This window comes from Rhododendron vialii, chromosome 6a (assembly GCF_030253575.1).
Source record: "Rhododendron vialii isolate Sample 1 chromosome 6a, ASM3025357v1".
NCBI classification, from domain to species: domain Eukaryota; kingdom Viridiplantae; phylum Streptophyta; class Magnoliopsida; order Ericales; family Ericaceae; genus Rhododendron; species Rhododendron vialii.
Genome location: NC_080562.1, coordinates 31,526,218 through 31,546,901, shown reverse-complemented (window position 1 = coordinate 31,546,901; position 20,684 = coordinate 31,526,218). Strand labels below are relative to the sequence as shown.

Sequence of the window (20,684 nt, the reverse complement as noted above, 5' to 3'; positions counted from 1 at the left end):
AGATTTTTCCAATAAATTGTATACTTGTAGTTGTTCATTTTTCTCAGAACCAGTTATCTGTTTCTTAACCAACCAAGAAACCACGCCATCAATTGTGCACTGATGTAAAATCCCTGGACCCAAGGCTCTAGCTCAAGTAGCCTTAGTGCGGGTGGATCAAGTATCAAGTTCATATTGATGGAGCAACATGAATTTGATGTCGTAGGCTCGTAGCTAACGCCTTCACTGTAGCAACACACGCACGCGCACACACACTTCGCAGTTCTTCATTTATCCTTTACAACTGTGATCAGCGGGCCATTCTACAAAAGAAGATAAATTCAGAAAAAACTGATCTGTTGACAGTAACTTAATTCAAAGTCGGATCAAATCCATTACCCAAAAAGAGAACCATTTGATAGAAAAGGAAATAAAAATTCCATGATGTTCTATCAAAACTGTGGTCTATGATACATAATGTACATCAGGGTTATCTAACTATGATTTTCGTTGAACCAATTGCTCCCAAAATTTTCCAGACAGGTTTTCCGAGCATATAATGTCATGACTTCTCAGCGATTTTAGCCCCGACAACTGAATTTTCGGTTGAACATTGTTTGCTTCTGAAACCATCAGACAAAAGCTCACCCATTAGCCATTGTAACCTCTTTGCACCAGGACCAGGTTTAAACACCGTATCATTACCTCGAACAGAGCAAGGATCGGCCCCACCCTCTGAGCTCCCGACGCACCATGCCCCAGGCGCAAATCGATTAGTTCGCCCAAGAAGCTCTTTATCAATCTTGTCTAAAACTGGATCGTTCTTTGCAAATTTACGAGCAAAAGGGGCACTGCTGTTGACCATCTTGCGAAAATCCTTCATAGTCAAGGCGACAGGATGCTGCTTTGGAGGGTTGTCCCAAGCAATATAGTGGAGATCATGGCCAATTGCTGTGTGACGAAACTCTTCTGTGTTGCACATGACCGTATGGAAGTAACCCTCCGGAGAGGAGACAAAGTTTGTGTAGTACATAAGCATTGTTCGTGGGAGATTATCCCATCCCCATATGCAGTACTCCACAAAGGACCGAGTTAGGACCACCCACGCGGAACCTGAATACAACCCAAACCGCATTTGAAAAACTCACAAAGAGATTACTAGAATTCAAGTCTACAACTTTAAAATGCGCACAGATTAGTTTCCATCACTTAATTGATGTGAAGGTTAAACCATCCTATGAACACCCATCCAGGAAATTACAGAACTTCAAAAACTTGTTTTTTCTACAGATACTTTCATAATCGTTTCAGCGAAGTTTTGGAAAGCCTCAAAAACTCTTTAAAGCTCCTATGGACTGGCCCCAAAAAAGTTGATAGCACTTGAGAGATTTTGAACCTGAGACCTTAGGAGGGAGCAAACCCCTAAGTCCCGGGGCATGACCACCAGACCAACCCCTTGGGGTTACAATTATTTTACAAAGACGTCATACCATATAAAATAGCAAAAAATAAATGTCAATGAAGACCTAGCAAACGTCTTCTAGCTTTAAATTTACAAAATAGGAATCATAGAACATTGACAAATGACTACTCAATTCTCAAAAAGCAACAATTACATCTTACAGAAGGAAAATAAGGCAATTTGCCCCTTAGTTCCAGTTTAGACAGGCAATACTGCTGCAGTTTATGAGAAGATAGGTGCTTGCATTGCACTTAACAATAAATAGCAAAGTCCCATAGGAAAATTAAGATATGATGGTTAATAACGTGACAGGTCGAAACTTTGGTCTCATTCAGATTCAATTTCAAGGCAGTTCCACTCCCAGGAGCTTACTTAAAGTCACTAAAGGAAAAGGAGCTATGGTAATGTAACTCATCAGTCATCACTGTAGAAGAAGTAGGAAGGTAAACATTTGGCCTACTGAGTTACACTTCACGTACCAGTATACAACTTGAAGGATGTGGGAATTGATCGACGCTGAGTTGTCATGGCAAGATCGGATTTTCTTGATAGATAAAGTGCCGGATCAATTACGATTGTCTTTGCTCTCTGGTTCCTGTAAAAGTATTGCAAATTATGATGACTAGGAAGATGAGAATGCTGCTAAGCAAATGCTTTCTACGAACTATATTACTTACAGTTTCCAACCAACAAGCTCTGTATGTTCTAGAAAATTCAGGTTTCTGGACAAATTAGAAAAAACATGGAGTATATCTGCACAATGAAAACACGGATCAGACATTTTACCATCAAATGGACAGACAAATCCTAGCATACACCTTGCAAAAATTATTCACATCACGTGCAGAGAATATCCATAACCACTCAAAGTAATGCAATACAAAATATTAAGTGTAATACCATAGCATATAGTGGTAATTCTACCATCAACGCAGCCGACTAACAACAGTTCATATAAATAAATGAGGGTTGTTCTCAGGAACAAGAAGCTGGTTCAACTATTTACTATATATATATATATATATATATATATATATATATATAGATGATCATTTCAATTCGACAGACACGCCTTGTCTCAATCCCAGGACACATCTACACTTTCTCTCCCAGCATTTGTCCTATAGTAGAATTCTCATCAACATCTTCTACTTCTATGTGATAATTCAACATAGAAGTAATTGTTCAAAGACTTGTAAGTCATCAACATCAAACATCATTTTCCTAGGTCAACCTTAACGGCAAGTGAAGCATGTACCTATATTCAGGCCTACCTCCCACCCCCACCAAAGAGAGGAAAGTAAACCATTCTGAAACTGATTTCCTCTTAACCCAGAAAATGTCCAAAGACAACTTCATCATTTTCACGTTTCATAGTTCAGCCAATCAAATGCCTTAAGACATAGGCGGTAAGCCAGTTGACAAGATGTGACACGGACACTAGAAGCTCTTATAACAAATACCGGCAGAGATGAAGGGAAAAAAGAAACGGAAGAACCCATCCAGTTACGTACATACTTTATACGATAATAATCACAACCATGCTTAAGTACTGAGAAAGAAACAAAGCATAGCACTAACCATCTTGCGTCATAAGAGGATAATCCGAAGCACTAAGGTTTATAAACCAGTCCCACACCAAGCTCTCCTTCAACAAAACTGCAATTGCCTGAAGGGTACAGGCTATCATAGTGGGGCCCTTGTACGTGACCAAATTTGACTGCGCCATCACGCGCACATTATCCACTTCGCGAAACATCGGATCATTCTTCACAGACATGGACAAATCCAGCCTCTCACGTGGCGGAGCCTCGAGATCCATATGTAGAACATACTGATTTCTAGGATGATACACAGCTTGCAAAGTCCTCATCATTCTCTGACTATCCCCTTTCGTTCCCGATATAAGATAAGCCAATCTAGGGGCCTCTACTTTTGAAACTCCACTACGATGATCAAATACAGTCTTTATATCTGATTCTACGAAATACCCACTAGATTCCTCGGACTGTGCAACCGAAATGACATCGAATTGCAGTTCATCCGAGGCATAAGAGGACGAATACAACCCGAAAACAGCAGCCATAGAGAGGGTAATCGATACCAGCACACTCGCAAAAAATGGAACAATCCACTTCCTATCACTAAATCCCCATCCTGAGTGAGAATTGTTGATGGTTTTCTTCATACTAACTAACCAGATACGTCTCCTCTGCATGTAGATTCAAACAAACCCCAGTTTTCAAAAACTTGAATTGAGAATTGAAAGCCCAAACCCGCGATTTTCGCAGGTCAGAGACCGAAAAAGCTAGGGTTTTTCTGATGGGTTTTGGGAAAAGAGAAGCCCCAAACCGCTTGGAGAGCCATAAATAAAGGAAAGATAACAAATCATGTAAAGGGTGATTTCAGTAAGTAGGTAAGACTGTAACGTATGACCCAATTCAAAAACCCAGAAGATAGATTTCCACCCAGAAACAAATTGATGATTCTTGCAATCTCTATCTAAATCTCTCACAGATTCAACCCTTAGGATTAACACGTGCACATGTCTATAGAGATGAGAAGGGTGGTCAAACAATGCCTTAGATTGTAAGTTTCAGATGTTCCAATTCAATGTGGGTTTTAAAAGTTCAAGGAGAGAGAGAGAGAGAGAGAGAGAGAGAGAGAGAGAGAAGTGGGGGGTTAATTAAGCAAAAGTGTAAGTGAGTAAGCCAAATGGGGAAAAGAGATAACAAAGGAATGGATTGAATCAAGAAAAAGTACCTGAATTCATGCGTATGCTAGGATTCTAGAGAGTGAGAAAGGATAGAGAGAGAGAGAGAGCGCGCGCTCAGAGGTGGTTCAGGAGTTGAAGCCATTGATAGTGATGTTCTGAGAGATTCAGACAGAACACCGATTTTTAGGTTAGACGCAGAGAGAGAGAGAGAGAGAGAGAGAGAGAGAGAGAGAGAATTTCGACGGTAAGTAATTTCATATTCATGTTGTAAGCACTACCTATATCTCGAAAACATGGGAACACTTAAAACAAATGTCATGTCACCGACATAGTTTCTGAAATTTGAGGACAAAAATACCCTCTCATTTTACCCATAGCACGGCTGTTCACCCAAAACCCATTTCTGACCTTCTGTCGTGTCAAAGTCAATTGTGTCATACTCCTTTTAAATGCATCGTCACTTATTTCTACAATCATATTTCAATTTTCAAGCAATTGTGTGTGCTTGTGAGACAGGGATGTCTGGCTTGGGGTTTAAATGCAGCTTCACAATGAGGGTATATCTGTCCATTTCTTTCCTTCCAAGAGTTGGAATTTGGAATTATAGAGACCACTGACAAGCAATTGTTTTATATCCTAACCTCTTATAGAAAACTCTGCCCACAGAGAATGGGCAAAGATTTGCTTAATTTGGGAGAAATAAGCTTAGATTATACACTTGCTTATTTAATACTTTAATTGCTTGTAAAAAAAAAAATTACTCCATTAAAGACACCTTTCGTGACACGCCTGTTGAAAAAATCCCAGACTTTGGAGTAAGCACATTATTAACCCCACCGGGTGCGGGATTTTGGACCAATTTTTTAGGCTTGCGACCCTCAGTCCCCATTTGCTGTCCCCATCCTCTGTCCCTATCTTCTTTATCATACTGCCACGTGTTCTACTTTAATCTCAACCTTCCGTTAAACTCCTCCCTCTCTTCGCGCTCTCTCTCTAGCGAACCTGTCATCTCCGGCTTTGCCGCTCATCGTCATCGGCAAAAGCCGGAGTTGAGTGGCAAAAAAAGGTAATTTCAAATTTAAAAATTATATATTTAGGCAAATAATTTTTCTATCAATATGGATTTTATTTGATAGATCTCATTAAGATATTTTAAATGGTGTAAAAAAAATTTAAAAAATATTTTTTATTTTCATTATATTTAAATTTAAAATTACATCCATTTGAAAAAAAAGGACTTTTTGTAAAAGTGGAATACCCTCAATCAGTGGTTATCAACGGCACCATTTTCTTTCTCGTCTTTTTCTTCACAAATTTCAACCTCACCATTCCTTGATTTCATGCAGACTTCACGTGAAGAATTTTCAACACCCAATACCTATTTCGGCCTTCCCCCACCCCCGCATCACCTTCGCCATCGAATTCAAAATTAATCCAACTACATCCGGTTCCTTTTTTTTGACTCTGAGATGGAACATGAAGAAAAAGCCTCCAGAGCCGTTGATTTGATTTCTCAGCAAACATCTCATTTGCTGCCGCGGCATTCGACGGAGAAATCGATGGGATGAACCCCTGAGGTGATTTAATTTCGCGGCGGGGAAGCTGGTGAAGTCGTGAAAGTTCGCCGGAGAGAGAGAGAGACGTTTAATTCAACAGATGAGATTAAAGAACCCATGGCAGCACGAGGGAGATAGGAACAGAAGATGGGGACAACATACGGGGACAGAGGATCTCAAGCCCATTTTTTAAGCTGTAGTTTAATTTAGCAATACATTAATACGGAGTATTAAATTACTATACATGGAGAATCTCAGGGATATTTGTGTATTAATATTGGATCCAGATAGATATTCCTACCATACTCCTTTTTGTAAATTGGTAGTTAGCTATTAGTCTCAACGCATGTTTGGTTGAGTGTATTCCAACATCTTTGTTAAGATATTGTTTTGGCGTTCCATTTTGTTCATGAAAATTGATATTCACGCTCTCAAAATTACTGATGGCGTTCCACTTTGTTCATAAAAATTGATATTCACGCTCTCAAAATTACTGATGGCGCTCCACTTTGTTCTTGTGGAGCGCCATTAGTAATTTTGGAGCGTGAATATCAATTTCCATTGTTTTCCCCTTGTTTGATAATTTCTTTCACAATTGTTTTACACACTTGCATGGAGAATGAATCGACTTCAAGAATTGCTAGCAAAGTGAGTTGAACCTAAGATCTTAGAAGAAAGCAAACACTTAAGTCTTGGCCTCTCAGACATTCACCATTAGACCAACTTTTGTGAAAGTACAAATTAATAGAAATTTACTCATGATTAATTAACATATCTTGTTGCTGGTAGCAGGAATGATTTGCCAGAATTGGAAACGATTTTTATAATATATATTTTTTAAAACATTATGTTAAGCGTAGGAAAGTATATTCAACCCCATCCCATTTAACTTTTAACATTTTTTTTGAGGTTTTGTCCTTATTAAAAAAACTGGCGTTTGTTAGTTTTGCATCAAACTTTTTTGGATTAATTATTGATTCATCTCGATGAGAGGAATCGAAAAAATATTTTTTTTAACTTATACCCAAATATTTTTGAAAGTATCCAATTTTAAGTCAAAAAGCCAACTTTTTTTGCTGAAAAGTGATTATTTCCTAAAATATTGGAGTAAAAGTCATAATTTTTTACTTTTTCGATTCTTTTTGGCGAGACAAATCGAAAAACCAAAAAAATGAGGTACAAAACTAACAAACGCGAAAAAAATTTAAGTAAGAACAAAACCAAAAAAAGTTAAAATAAATAATTATAATCATAGACCGTTACATCAATCATGAGGCCCAGAAGTCACAACAACTAAATCAAGCTTGATATACAACCCAAAGAAATTGATAAATTGAGGAAAAAATTCTTCCTATTTCAAAACACAAAAGTTCTTATATTGCAATTAGGGCATGTTTCTCTTTTTGACCATATGATAAGGACATGTGGACAACATAACCAACTCTTTATAAATCTAAATTTGAGTTGGTTGCCAACATTGTTAGAGTCACCTACAATTCCTCGCACGTGATCGAATGGTGGAATTACCCTCATAATTAATTAAAAGCGTGCGTAAGTTAGTCGGACACTTGAGTCTTAAAAAATTGTTAAAGATCAAGTACAACAAACCGATGTAGCTACAATGGCTGAATGCGATAGTTCAAATATGCGTAAGTCCAAACAAAAATAATAATGTTAAAAAGGTTAGAAAATCAAATCTCTTGGTCCCATAATGTTTCCACCAATTAACTTCTTCCTCAAATGATGTGAATATCCTTCCCATGACATCAACCTATTGTAAATTCCACATGCCAGTTTTATGCGTCAACATCAAATTAAGTTAATATTTTGAATATTCATATTATAAATTAGTGCGAAAACCACCCAACCCGTGCTATAAACGACTAGGACAATAGCAACATCCTACGCACAATTGGTCATGCCAGTTGATTCGAAAACATAAATGATTTTCTGGATATGTCATGGATTCATAGCAGAAATCGAAGAAAACCCATACACACACACAAAAAAAGAACCAAGCAAGGACTGAGCTGTGATTGGTTTGAACTGAAGTACTTTGAAGAGAAATACATATTATTTGAATTCAAGGTGAAGTATTATGAAAGAATGACCTATCTTGTATAACGAAAAATAAGTATTTAAAAAATAAGAATGTTAGTTTTACTTCCAAGAATAGTAACTTAGCTTGGCTCCGTTCTTTAAGACTTAACTTAAACTTAATTTAAATTTGAAATTTTTGTCCTTATTTGAATTTTTTTTTTTTTACATTTGTTAGTTTTGTCCCAAATTTTTTTAGGGTATTGATTCGTCTCAACGAGAGGAATCGGAAATATATATATATATATATATATATATATACACACACACACACACACACACACACACACACACACTTTTACCCAAGTATTTTGAGAAATAATCATTTTTTAGCGCAAAAATATCATATGTATGGATTTTGTTTTATTGTGTTGTTTGCATGCAAAGTTTGCCATATATGTTTACTAGCAAATGCCCGTGCCTAAAGGCATAGCGCAACACATTTTGAAGACAATGAAAGCTATTGGTCCATTTTAAGCTTAGGATCTTTTCGGACAACTGTGAGCTACCATTGGCGTACTCAATTAGCTTATGCAAAAGCTACCGTGCTAATTTTTTCAAAATGTGCAGAGTATTACAATTTTTTCAAAGCTAAAGATTCAAAGCTCAAGCTAAAGCTCGCCAATTTAGCCTGTTTACCCTGAAGTTCTGCAGCCTGAAGTTATGCTGTAGTGTCATTTATGCTCAATAAAGGAATAAATCTGGGCATATATTAAGATTCAAAAACCGTCACTTGCTAGTTCTAGTTCGGCAAACACAGAAAAAATAAAAACCATCGAAACACCAATGAAAATATAAAATGGTACACATATTAGTTGGGCAAACCAGGAGATGCTCGGCAATTTGATTGTAATGGTCAGACCTAATCAGTAAATTTTGCACTTTGCTAGAGCATCAGAAGAGTAGTTTGCATTGGGCCTCAATATTATTAGTTGTGGAGGACTGCCATATTAGTTCGGTTCATGCAACATCATTTAATTTAGCAACTTAAAAAAAGAGATTGCTCTGTCTCACAAAGCAGCTGTTTTTCATGCAACATCATTTAATTTAGCAACTTAAAAAAAGAGATTGCTCTGTCTCACAAAGCAGCTGTTTGCTACAAAGTCTAAAAAACCAAAAGAAGTGGTTCCAACTCATGTCAAAGAAGCACAGAAAAAATTGTAAAACCTTCGGGTACGGCAATTTCAAAACACAAAATCTGAAGAGTGAAGATACTACAATCCCATAAAACTAAGCAGGCATGTTGTAAAAATGCCAATACTGTACTGCCTAGAAAACCAAACGAAGTGGTTCTAACTCATGTCATAGAAATACATGTCACATAGCCTCCTATTTTGAGCTATCATGCGGTGGTCATGCAGCCGTGCCTTCAGCTCTGACAATGAGCAAAGGGAAAGTGCCGAATGAGAAAAAGATAACGCTTAACAGCCGAATAATAAAAAGATTACAACTGGTGGTTGCATGAACACCGCCACCGGCCGAGGCACCGTCATCCTTCTCAATCTCAACTGGTGGGAAGTGGGTCATTGGCATTTCATCACCAATGTCAGCATCTTCCTCGCAGCATCATTTTTTTCACGCACAGCTCTGACATTAAAACCAAATCCAATGTCATAAAATAAATAAAAGTTCAATGGGGAACTGAGTTCCATTCTTAAAAATAAATGCTTTGAGAGAATTTAATCAACACGACAGGTCCACAATCTAATATCGAGAAAGGGGTAATACCACAGCTCAGAAAGGGATAAACCATGCCATAATCATGTTTCTCCCTTGAAATTCAAATTTCAAACTAAAAAAATGATATATTCATTGAGCTCTGGGCTATTCATTGAGTTATTCATTCAATATTCTAGGCTCTTTGAGCTCAACTCAGAGACTTACAGTGGTTTTACACATCTCTAAAGAAAAAATATGGCAGTCAACCGAATGTATTGTACACATTTCTAAAGATTTGTTGCCTGATGTATTGTTGTACTTGATTTTCTAAAATGGCTTGAGCCATTGCCATGTACTAAACAAAGACCACAAATAGAACTTAAGCCATGATATAAAGCAGAACCTAAGCCAAAATTTCATTTACAATACCTGAGATTGACGGAAGAGAGACGGTGAGCGATTCCCAATATAATCGAGTGTCATTGGTGCTTCCTTCCCAAATAAATCATCTGCATCAAACACCCAAATATTATTAATATGGAATGCTAGGAAAAAAATACGCAGAGGCAGAAAAGAGACACCAATATGCGTCTTCATTTTCATTCCTATGGTAACTAAGAAAAAATTAAACTAAATTGTAATACTCTGCAACCTGTTGTAGCTGGTATGATAAACCACACTACAGTAGAACTTCAGGGTAAACAATATTGGTAGTGGAATCTATTGCTTCTTCAGGGAGGACACTTATGCTGTCAAAAGACGTGCACCTCGACAATGCCACATATAGTTGCCCATGACTAAACACAGGTGTACGCAAATCGACCCCAACAAATTTTACAGATTGTCCTTGTGATTTGTTAATAGTCATAGCATATGCCAAACGTACTGGAGACCTACCTCATGAACATGGACAGCATGGTGGTCTCGCTCGTCGCGGATTTCGGCTCTAATATTTCCGTCGAGGAGAGGTTGAATCTTTTACGTACAAAGTCATCAATTGAGAAAGAATTTTTAAAAAAAATGGTTAGAAGATATAGATAGTCGAACATGAAAGTAGCAGTATTACTTAAGGACCATTTTTTTTTTTTTTTCCAAATGCAAGGTAGAAAACATGTGTCAACGTGATATACCTCAGAGTTTTCCTTTCCACTCCCTACATACGTTGCCTTCTGTTTCCTAGTCATTGTCCCTATTCTTTGAATCTCCTACATGTTAAGAAATACATAAATTGCATTACGGGTACTAATTAGGTTTGCAAGAAACTTCATATTTATATGGAGACTTACCTCGGGAACATGTACAGCATGGTGGTCTCGCCCATCGGCTCTAATATTTCCGTCTCGGAGAGGTTGAATCTTTACGTACAAAGTCAACAATTGAGAAAGAATTACATAAAAAAAAATATAGTTAGAAGATGTAGATAGTCAAATATGATTTTGATTAATAAGAGTCTTACACTTGTATTTATTGGCGAGTGTTGTTCTGATTGCCTTTCAGTGGTTTGCTTAAATATTCGTTCTCGTTCTCGTCGGGCACGTTGCGCAAGTGTTCCTTTTGAATATGTGTATAAGCAACTTCATGAAATTAGAATGTCGTTTAGCTAATTGACTATCAATTTTTCTTTTCAAAATAAAGATAGAAGATACGTCAAAGGGTGATACCCGTGAATCTTTTTCTCCATTGCTAACACGTGTTGGCTTTCCTTTGCTGGTCATTGCCTAATGCAAAGGAAAAGACAAACAAAAAAATATATATCACAAACCAAGATTGGGAAGAAAATATTGGACGGAAGGCTATATCACTTATCAAGTGGTTTGCAAATGGCTAGGCTTTAAATGCCTAGAAATAAGAAAATTCACACATAGGCTACTTTTCCTTTACCCTAGCCCGTGGAGCTTTCCTTATGCTTACACCAAGCCTCATAACCATTAGATTGACCCACTTGTTAAGTGAGGTCACGGTCACTTGGGTATTTTGTGTCATTTGTTTTGAAACTTCTCTCAAATTTCTTCTGGCCTAAATCAGCTATGGCATATGCTTCTCTTAGATTGACCCACTTGTTTTACAAAGCAAGTTCTTACTACTACTATATATTACCCTACCATGACTAAGCAGCTACACCTTGGATGAATAACCCTGCCAACATTAGTAGTAGAAACTAAAAGGAATAAGATCAATGAACACCTTGGATGAGGCATTCTTACAAACACCTTGGTGCAATAAACCATTTTTGTCTTGCATATGTACGTAATTCCCTCCATTCAGGTAATTACTAATTAGTGCATTCTTTTGGTATGAGGCATTTAGTGCCCAACTAAAGAAATCGAAGTTCGAACCCAACTAAAGAAAGATGAGGTTCCCAAAGTGTTGCGTTGAAATAGTGGCTCCTTATATTATTGGTATGGGGCAGACCACCGCGTTGAAACGGCAAAAACTTGACACTGGGTACACTTATTGGCCTCAAATTAAGACTGGGGAGAACAAAACACGATTCTATTCCAAAATCTTGAACCAAATGAAAAACTGTTTTTTATGAAAAACTTGTGAAAAACGTAGATGGCTTACGAAAAACAGTTTTTATGAAAAATTTATTGACAATGGGTAGACTTTTTTTGGAATGATTCCGTAGTTTTCACAGGTTTACTTGACAAATACCTTAATCTTAACATATTTGCATGACAAATGCTTCACTGTGACTTCGGTTTCCTTGAACACCTTGTATGAGGCATTCTTACAAACACCGGTTTGCTTCTTCACCGGTTGAAAACTTTTGCCCGAAGACTACCATTTGAACTGAATGTAACTTGTACTTCTATTAATAAAAAAAAACTGTAACTTCTAATTGGTGGGCATTCTCTATCTATTGTTCAGTTCATTACCTATTTGGAATGCCCCACTTCACAACAATCTTCACTATATGGAATGCCCCACTTCACAGCCTGAAGTTTTATGTTCCTCCCTTCAAATGACGAAAAGATAGGGAAAAAAGGGAGGTTAAATGGACACACATGCATACACCAGAGCACTCATTCTCATAATTACTTGAACTATGACAGAGCAAATAAATCTCCAGTTCGAGATAGAGTTGGGGAAAAAGGAAGGTTATATATTGTTCACTTGAACTATGACAAAGCAATTTCAATCTCCAGTCTCAATTATATTTGGATGCATTAAACTAAGAAATAAGAAACGACCCACGATGCATTAAAAAGCAACATGGATTGCACAAAATTGAGAGAATACCCATGAAGGGAAAGAGCTCACCAGGAGGACTTGGTGTCCCAGGGGAATTAGTGCCCGCATCTTCTGAAGGCAAAAGGGAAAAAAAATAATGATTCAATTGTGAAATTGAAGTTCGAAAGATAAGAAATCTGGAATGAAGAAGCGTAAAAGGCAAAGTGCTTACTCAATAGACGGTTGGGAGAGCAGCGGGACGGACGGGAAGAAGGCGGAGGCGGTGGTGAATAATCTGCAGTGGTGAAGAATCTGGGAGAGCGGCGGCTGCGCCGGTCTCTGGCTATGCGCTGCGGTGGCAAAGAATCGGTGAGAGAGGCGGCGAAGAATCTGTCTCTGGCGAGGGGAGGAGGCGGTGGCGAAGAATCTGCTTGAGGGGGAGCCGTATTCGCAGAGAGAGAGAGAGAGAGAGAGAGAGAGAGAGGCGCCGTATTCGGAGAGAGAGGATGGGGAGAGAGGGTTTGGAAATTAGACCGCTAATTTGTAAATGGTCAAAAAAAGTTTTCAATTTATGGACATGCTATTGTAGGATAGAAGGCAGAGATTTATGCAGAAAAATGGATAAATCTAGAGCGTTGGTTGTCTTTTAGATTCAAACAGCTCTGTTTTATTATATAGATGTGGTGACAAAATAGAGCTTTTTACACATAGAAACGATTATTGAGGTAGATTGGATCAATATTTTAAATACCCAGATAATGTAAATCACTATTTATATTATCTATTTCCAATTTTTGTGCCACAAAATTTTCTGTTTTTGTTATTAGCCCTGTTTTCCGCTATTTAGGGTTATAATCATCAAAAGTGCTACACACAACGGTTGTGTAAAACACAGCATACAACTAATATCTAGCCGTCTATTGCTGTAATAAATGGTCAGGATTCGTTCAAATTTTTCCCCATAAAAGTTCAACTTTTTCTTGGAAGGGTTTTTTTAAAATCTAGACTGTCCAAATACATCTGGACGGTTAGAATTACGCACACAACCAACACAACGATTGTGTAAGTAGCATGTTTATATCATACCAGAATGATGTTTATCACCTTTTTTCTTGCTTCGATTCCAAAGTTTGATCCCAATAGATGTGGTGAAACGACATCATTGCTGTTTTTCAACCCATTTTTAAAAAAAATGAGATTTATAAAGATGACGAGGGTATTGTTTTTCGAGAGACTTAAAAATTCATCCTTATTGCCATATTCACTTATGAATTCATCCTGTCCTTTTTAGCAACTTATGATTTCATCCTTCTCATACTTTTAATACCGATATTGCCCTTTGAGTATTGTTAATTGTATATATTTATATATTTTAAACCATATATGTAATACAAGCTTTTCGATTTCATGGTAAATTATTTGTAACATTTACTATGAAATATATCTGTATGTTTTTATCATTTCATGGTTAATTATTTGGACCATTTACCATGAAACTATTTCATGGTTAATTATTTGGACCGTTTACCATGAAACTAGTCCGGTGAAATCTGTTAGGCCGCTGCGCAGACCAATTCATATAAGAATAGTTTGAAATGTACAAATAATTATGTTTACATCCCAAAATTCTTGTCTATATAGGCCGAGAATTTTAGGATGAAATCATAAGTAATTTACATCCCAAAATTCTTGTCTACATAGGCCGAGAATTTTAGGATGAAATCATAAGTAATTTTCATCCCAAAATTCTTGTCTATATAAGCTGATAATTTTAGGATGTAATCATAAGTAATTTACATCCCAAAATTCTTGTCTATATTGGCTGAGAAATTTAGGATGAAATCATAAGTAATTTACATTCCAAAATTCTTGTCTATATAGGCTGAGAAATTTAGGATGAAATCATACGTAATTTACATCTCAAAATTCTTGTCTATATAGGCTGAGAAATTTATGATGAAATCATAAGTAATTTACATCCCAAAATTCTTGTCTATATAGGCCGAGAATTTTAGGATGTAATCATAAGTATTTCACATCCCAAAATTCTTGTCTATATAGGCCAAGAATTTTAGGATGTAATCATAAGTAATTATATCCCAAAATTCTTGTCTATACAGACTTAGAATTTTAGGACGAAATCATAAGTAATTTACATTCCAAAATTCTTGTATATATAGGTCGAGATATTTAGGATGAAATCATAAGTATTTTACATCCCAAAATTCTTGTCTATATAGGCCGAGATATTTAGGATGAAATCACAAGTATTTTACATCCCAAAATTCTTGTCTATATAGGCCGAGATATTTAGGATGAAATCACAAGTATTTTAAATCCCAAAATTCTTGTCTATATAGGCCAAGAATTTAGGATGTAATCATAAGTAATTTACATCCCAAAATTCTTGTCTATATAGGCCAAGAATTCTAGGATGAAATCATAAGTAATTTACATCCCAAATAGGCCAAGAATTTTAGGATGAAATCATAAGTAATTTGCATCCCAAAATTCTTGTCTATATAGGCCGAGAATTTTAGGATGTAATCATGGTAATTTAACCATGTGGTTTGAAGATGTCATGTTATATGGAGTATTTTTTTATGGTAATTTAACCATGTTCCGTTGGCCAACTCGAAGAATGAAGAAAAAATGCAAAGATGTGGTCAACTTATCATGTTATATTCCTAAAAATATCGATTCCTCAAACACGTTCCATGATAGAAAAAAAGTAATCAATCATATTGAAATTTACCAAATCCCATTGAATTAGGAAAACAATCCAATCCAATTCCACTAAATTGGGAAAACAATATCATAACGTAATATATGTATATCATAGTGAAAAGGGTAAAAAAAGTAATTCACATACTAAAAGGATGAAATTATAAGTATGAAAAAGGGCGGAATGAATTCTTACATGGTATGGATAAAGATGATGGATATTTAAATATTCCATTGTTTTTCTCTCTTGTGGCTTTTCTGTTGATCGTTGCTCTGTGATCCCTGTGTTTGTTTGATCTTCCATACCAGAAAAATAGGTTCGAAAAGTATAAATCTTTTTTTTCAGCGTTTCTTGGCAGTGATTTGGTCTCATGTGAAGTATTAAACGTGACAAATCATGATGGATCCTAATTAGAAAAAAGATTCTAATTTGTTCAGTCAGTATCACCACGATTTGTTGTCGATTCGATCCAAACCCCTCCACGCGCACATTTGCACCAAGAATAACAAAGAAAGATGTAAAAAAAAGCACGACACAAAAAAAGTACGACACAAAGATTTACGTGGTTTCCCAATCGGGTACATCCGTGGCACAGAACAACATATTTATGGTAGGGTTTTTCATCACTGTGATGAAAATATCATTGTCCGCTAAGCGACAAACCAAACTGAATCGTTTTTCACAACCCCAACAAGATTTTCTTGGAATTTAGCAGTAGCTGTTTGCCTGTTTCGTTCTCATAGTTGACTCCCTGCATTATTTAGTTTTGTCAATTGGATGTTTTATTCATACAGACTAGTAGAGAAAGAAGTGGTGAGAAAGGGAGATAAGGGGAAGAGACCAGTCTCGCCCAAATAAACTAGCCATGGCCGGGGAACAATTACAGGTGCTCAACGCACTTGATGTAGCGAAAACGCAATGGTACCATTTCACTGCTATTATTATTGGCGGAATGGGTTTCTTCACCGATGCATATGATCTCTTTTGCATATCACTAGTAACCAAATTGCTTGGCCGCATATACTACCATGTCGATGGTGCAACTAAGCCCGGTTCTTTACCCCCAATGTCTCAGCCGCTGTCAATGGTGTCGCCCTTTGCAGAACCCTAGCCAGTCAACTCTTTTTCGGTTGGCTTGGTGACAAGCTAGGCTGAAAGAGGGTCTACGGATTGACTTTGATGCTCATGTGCCTTTGTTCTATCGCTTCGGGGCCTTTCCTTTGGGAGGGAGCCAAAAACCGTTATGGCCACCCTTTGCTTCTTTCGCTTTTGGCTAGGGTTTGGCATTGAAGGTGATAACCCACTTTCCGCCACCATCATGTCCAAATACGCCAGTAAAAAGACACGTGGTGCCTTCATAGCAGTTGTTTTCGCTATGCAAGGATTTGGAATTTTGGCGGGAGGGATATTCGCGATCTTAATATCTTCAGCATTTGATGCCCGGTTCCCCGCTCCTGCTTATGCAGTAGACCCCATTGCCTCGACCGTCCCACAAGCCGACTACGTTTGGAGGATTATTTTGATGGTTGGATCACTTCCGGCTCTCCTCACTTACTACTGGCGGATGAAGATGCTTGAAACTGTCCGTTACACTGCTCTTGTTGCCAAGAACACGGAACAAGCTGCTTCAGATATGTTCAAAGTTTTATAAGTTGACCTCAAGGCTGAGGTCGAGAAAGTTGAGCAAATTGCTCAGAAGCCAACCAGTTCATTTGGTTTGTTCTCCAAGCAATTCCTTCGCCGCCATGGGCTCCACTTGCTTGGGACCACCAGCACATGGTTTTTGCTTGACATTGCCTTTTACAGCCAAGATCTGTTCCAAAAGGACATTTTCACCGCGATTGTGTGGATCCCCCGGGCAAAAACCATGAATGCAGTTCAAGAAATTTTCAAGATTGCCAGGGCGCAAACCCTAATTGCCATGTGTAGTACCATTCCTGGCTACTGGTTCACAGTGGCACTCATCGATAGGATCGGAAGATTCACTATCCAGATTATTGGTTTTTCAATGATGACAATCTTTATGTTTGCTCTTGCATTCCCTTATAACCACTGGACTCACCCTGATCACAGAATTGGGTTTGTTGTGATGTACTCCCTGACCTTCTTCTTTGCCAACTTCGGACCAAATGCAACCTTAGTGTGCACGGTCTCTGATAACTTCAAGATTCATTTCTGTGGGATCGGTAGCCTGAATCTCATAATGGATGCCGTCAAGCTCTCGTTTGAAACGGTCTTTGGATGTGGCGTAAAGCATCTTGGCACGAATACAAGAGACTGCAGGTGACCCGATCATCATGCAAACAACATGTGAGATTTGCCACAGAAGAAATGACAGTAACTTCTTTGTTGTTATCCGTTTGATAAGCGAAGGATAGAAAATACCATCACCATTCGCAAAAACATGCAAGTTTAGACCATTTTTATTTTTTATTTTTAACGGCAAATTAAGACCGCTCTATTGCTCAGTAGACTTGTCTGTTGTGTGTTGCATCCTTTACGCTTATCCAAGATAGGTCGATATGTACAATACTGCTCTTGCTAAAGATAGAATCTAATTGCTTCTTTTATTGACATCCCTCTATCTTATGAGAATGAATAAATAGTGCTAAGAACGAATGACAGTCATAAAAAACAGGAGACTCGGATATCTATGATGAAAGCATACCACGCGATGAAGAATATCTTGCTCTTTTGGCAATTTTCAGGAGTCACAAAATCGAAGTCATAGACAGCATATCAGCAATCATTCTCAGGCAAGGCGGTGGTGAAATCATCATAGCTCTCAGCAGGATCGCCAGTCTTCTTTACAACCACCTCCTTTTTCTTCTCATCAATCTTGGAAATCACATACCGATGGACCTTGGACCTTTTTCCTCTGCAGCTCTAAAAATGTGTTTTTGCTTTGATCAGCAACGCCCATGCCCGAAGAAGCATTCGGCTGACACCAAACCAGATACGTAATACTAGTTGATCATCTTAAGAAAATGGGATAACTGAAGCCATATCCAAAAGATTTATGTCTCAAATTACCAGTGAAATTTTACACATAATCTCCAAATCAAGAACAAAGAGGAGTGAAGTGCCGGAAAAGGGCTTGATTGGCCATCTCATTGTTTTCTCATTGCTCTCAATTTGCCTTAAATATGGACTTGGCATTATAAGATCCTAACTTGTCTTTGAAATTGTATACTCTCAACCGAAGTCCCATAATGCATGCATGAGCGTGAGTGAGATTGTAAAAGCGTCTTTCGAAAACATCCAAACTAGTACAATTCGTGAGAGGGAGGATTGAGAACAACATCATAAAGTGAGCAACGAGAGTGGGAGCGCAGAGTACTATTGGAGAATTATGTGGCCTAGCTAGCTCTCAACATAAGCCCTTCGAGAAACTTTATCTCTAGAGTAATGCAAGTAAAGTTACTAACTATCAGAGGCACGATAGGGGAAAGGGTAACATACTAAAATCCCAAAATTTTAAGGCAAAATACGGAACACGTACTACAATCGTGAAAAAATAACAATGCTTGGAACACAATTTTAGAACACAACCGAGCAATTTTAGACTTTTTTGATTACCAGAAGAAGCACGAAATTCTTGATATACAGAAAGAAATCAATAAAACAGAGTTTTTGTTTATTCTTAAGTCTTTGGTGGAAATTCTTATTAACCTTCGTTGGCTTAAACTACGTGGGGAAAACCCTTCATTGAAGGACGTAGAAATGCTGCATAGCAAATAAATCAACTTTGATGAACGGATACATAAACAAACTCAATTCCATGAACTCCCAACATGTCTAGGAGAGAGAGAGAGAGAGAGAGAGAGAGAGAGAGAGAGAGAGAGAGAGAGAGAGAGAGAGAGAGAGAGAGAGACGTACCCCCCCTGACTCTGAAAGACATTGGCCGGTCACAGACTCAACGGCTAATAGAATTCCAAGAGGCAAGATTTAAGAAGGAAACCGACTATTTAAAAACAATGTATATGTATTTGTGGGTTCAAATGGATTGGACGGAAAGGCAGAGAGAGAGAGAGAGAGAGCGACTATTTAAAAACAGTGTATATGTATTTGTGGGTTCAAATGGATTGGACAGAAAGGCGGAGAGAGAGAGAGAGAGAGAGAGAGAGAGAGAGAGAGAGAGAGTAATGCAGCAAAGGAAGAGAAAATTAAGAGGTTCTGTTCTCACATCCCTTTCCTTTTCTTCACTTTTCTATTTTTTCCTTGGACCAAAAGTCTATGGACACTACTTTAAAATCTATGCACATAAATTGTGGCCGTAGCTGTTTGATGTGGACTCATGCTCGGAATGCAAATGTGTTGTGTTTTAAAGTTGCGTCCGCAGTATTTCTCTCCCAGAGGGAATGAGGACAGGAAAAATGATTAGAATTGTGGGAGAAAGGAAGAGTTCAACGGTTATGGGCTTCTTTTTCCATCCAATGGGCATATGGGGCCCGGACTAGTGAGTGGCTGTGACTAGGCACACAGATAATCAAAACGTTAGGAGGAATAAAGCAACAATCTGTTAATTTGAAACCATTAGTCAATCACTTAGTTGGTCAAAAATATAATCAAGATTAGCTATATTCTTGTTCAACGAATTAACCCTTCTGACTTAGGAGTTGGGATTAAAGAGTTGGAACTTGGAAGGCAATAAGCAAGTCTTTTTTATCACTCTTTTGGATTCATTATTTTCGATAACTGGATGTTCCGGCTAGTTTACTTACCCATCGCCTAATTTCGAGATTCTGAAGTTAAAGTTTAGGCAAACCCTTCAGTGGCCACAATGTTTAGCCTTTGTGCGGTTCAAACATGTGACTTTATGGAGGACAATCACTTATTTATTTTCTCATGCTCACTTGGCTAAAACCTCTGACTCTTTTGGATTCATTCTTGTACTAGTAAATTTATTCTTTGAGATACTCTTACAAATTGAAACGATTATGACCATTCGTTTGACATGTAGAGAACGAAAATTAAGCAAAGTGATAATTAAGATTATAAGATTATAGTAGATTGGATGCAAAGCATACAAGAAAGATGGGTGTGATAAAAGGACCACTAATCTCTAGTTAACTATAAGTGTGAGTTTAATTATGTGTAAAGAAATTGGGACCATGAGATAAAATAAAATAAATTAAGAAACTTATTGAATGAAAGAGGAAAACATTTAAATTTTGGATGGTTGTTAGGCTTTTTAGGGAATAAAAATGGACCCCGGTCGGTGCGTTGAGCAAACGCTTCCTTGTTTTTGCAGTGGCAAAGGCCATGCCCATGATAACGAGGGTTGACAGAACCTTATTTGAAAAAGGCATAGGG

The 20,684-nt window shown here is 37.6% G+C and overlaps 1 protein-coding gene, 4 long non-coding RNA genes and 1 pseudogene across 6 annotated transcripts; 2 read left to right on the top strand and 4 right to left on the bottom strand.

Moving 5' to 3' along the window:
- Positions 1 to 349: 349 nt before the first annotated feature.
- LOC131328852 (beta-glucuronosyltransferase GlcAT14B-like) lies at positions 350 to 4,421 on the bottom strand. Its single transcript, XM_058361811.1, has 4 exons — positions 3,023 to 4,421; positions 2,119 to 2,194; positions 1,921 to 2,036; positions 350 to 1,092 (listed from the first exon to the last, which is right to left on the bottom strand). Exons 1-4 carry the CDS (start codon positions 3,657 to 3,659, stop codon positions 542 to 544), a joined length of 1,380 nt encoding a protein of 459 aa, XP_058217794.1. The 5' UTR covers positions 3,660 to 4,421; the 3' UTR covers positions 350 to 541.
- Positions 4,422 to 8,884: 4,463 nt separating this feature from the next.
- On the bottom strand, positions 8,885 to 10,353 carry LOC131330338 (uncharacterized). The gene is made up of 2 exons (XR_009201086.1): positions 9,899 to 10,353; positions 8,885 to 9,397 (listed from the first exon to the last, which is right to left on the bottom strand). It is a non-coding gene; the product is annotated as an uncharacterized LOC131330338 (long non-coding RNA).
- A 1,446-nt stretch (positions 10,354 to 11,799) lies between these two features.
- LOC131330339 (uncharacterized) lies at positions 11,800 to 12,262 on the top strand. The gene is made up of 2 exons (XR_009201087.1): positions 11,800 to 12,070; positions 12,108 to 12,262. It is a non-coding gene; the product is annotated as an uncharacterized LOC131330339 (long non-coding RNA).
- On the bottom strand, positions 12,064 to 13,323 carry LOC131329262 (uncharacterized). 2 transcript variants are annotated; one of them, XR_009200696.1, is made up of 3 exons: positions 12,876 to 13,323; positions 12,734 to 12,775; positions 12,064 to 12,428 (listed from the first exon to the last, which is right to left on the bottom strand). It is a non-coding gene; the product is annotated as an uncharacterized LOC131329262 (long non-coding RNA). The 2 variants fall into 2 exon arrangements; XR_009200695.1 differs by having other exon boundaries at positions 12,734 to 12,772; positions 12,876 to 13,188.
- Positions 13,324 to 15,648: 2,325 nt separating this feature from the next.
- Positions 15,649 to 17,792, top strand: LOC131330305 (inorganic phosphate transporter 1-4-like; annotated as a pseudogene).
- Positions 17,793 to 17,918: 126 nt separating this feature from the next.
- On the bottom strand, positions 17,919 to 19,402 carry LOC131330307 (uncharacterized). The gene is made up of 2 exons (XR_009201079.1): positions 18,402 to 19,402; positions 17,919 to 18,309 (listed from the first exon to the last, which is right to left on the bottom strand). It is a non-coding gene; the product is annotated as an uncharacterized LOC131330307 (long non-coding RNA).
- Positions 19,403 to 20,684: the final 1,282 nt, after the last annotated feature.

Bases quoted from the DNA above. Each gene is read 5' to 3' on its own strand.
- LOC131328852 (XM_058361811.1), bottom strand. From the start codon at position 3,659: ATGCAGAGGAGACGTATCTGGTTAGTTAGTATGAAGAAAACCATCAAC. The intron at 2,037-2,118 runs GTAAGTAATATA...ATACTTTTACAG, and splicing joins GAGCTTGTTGGTTGGAAACT to GAACCAGAGAGCAAAGACAA. The intron at 1,093-1,920 runs GTACGTGAAGTG...GGTTGTATTCAG, and splicing joins ATCCTTCAAGTTGTATACTG to GTTCCGCGTGGGTGGTCCTA.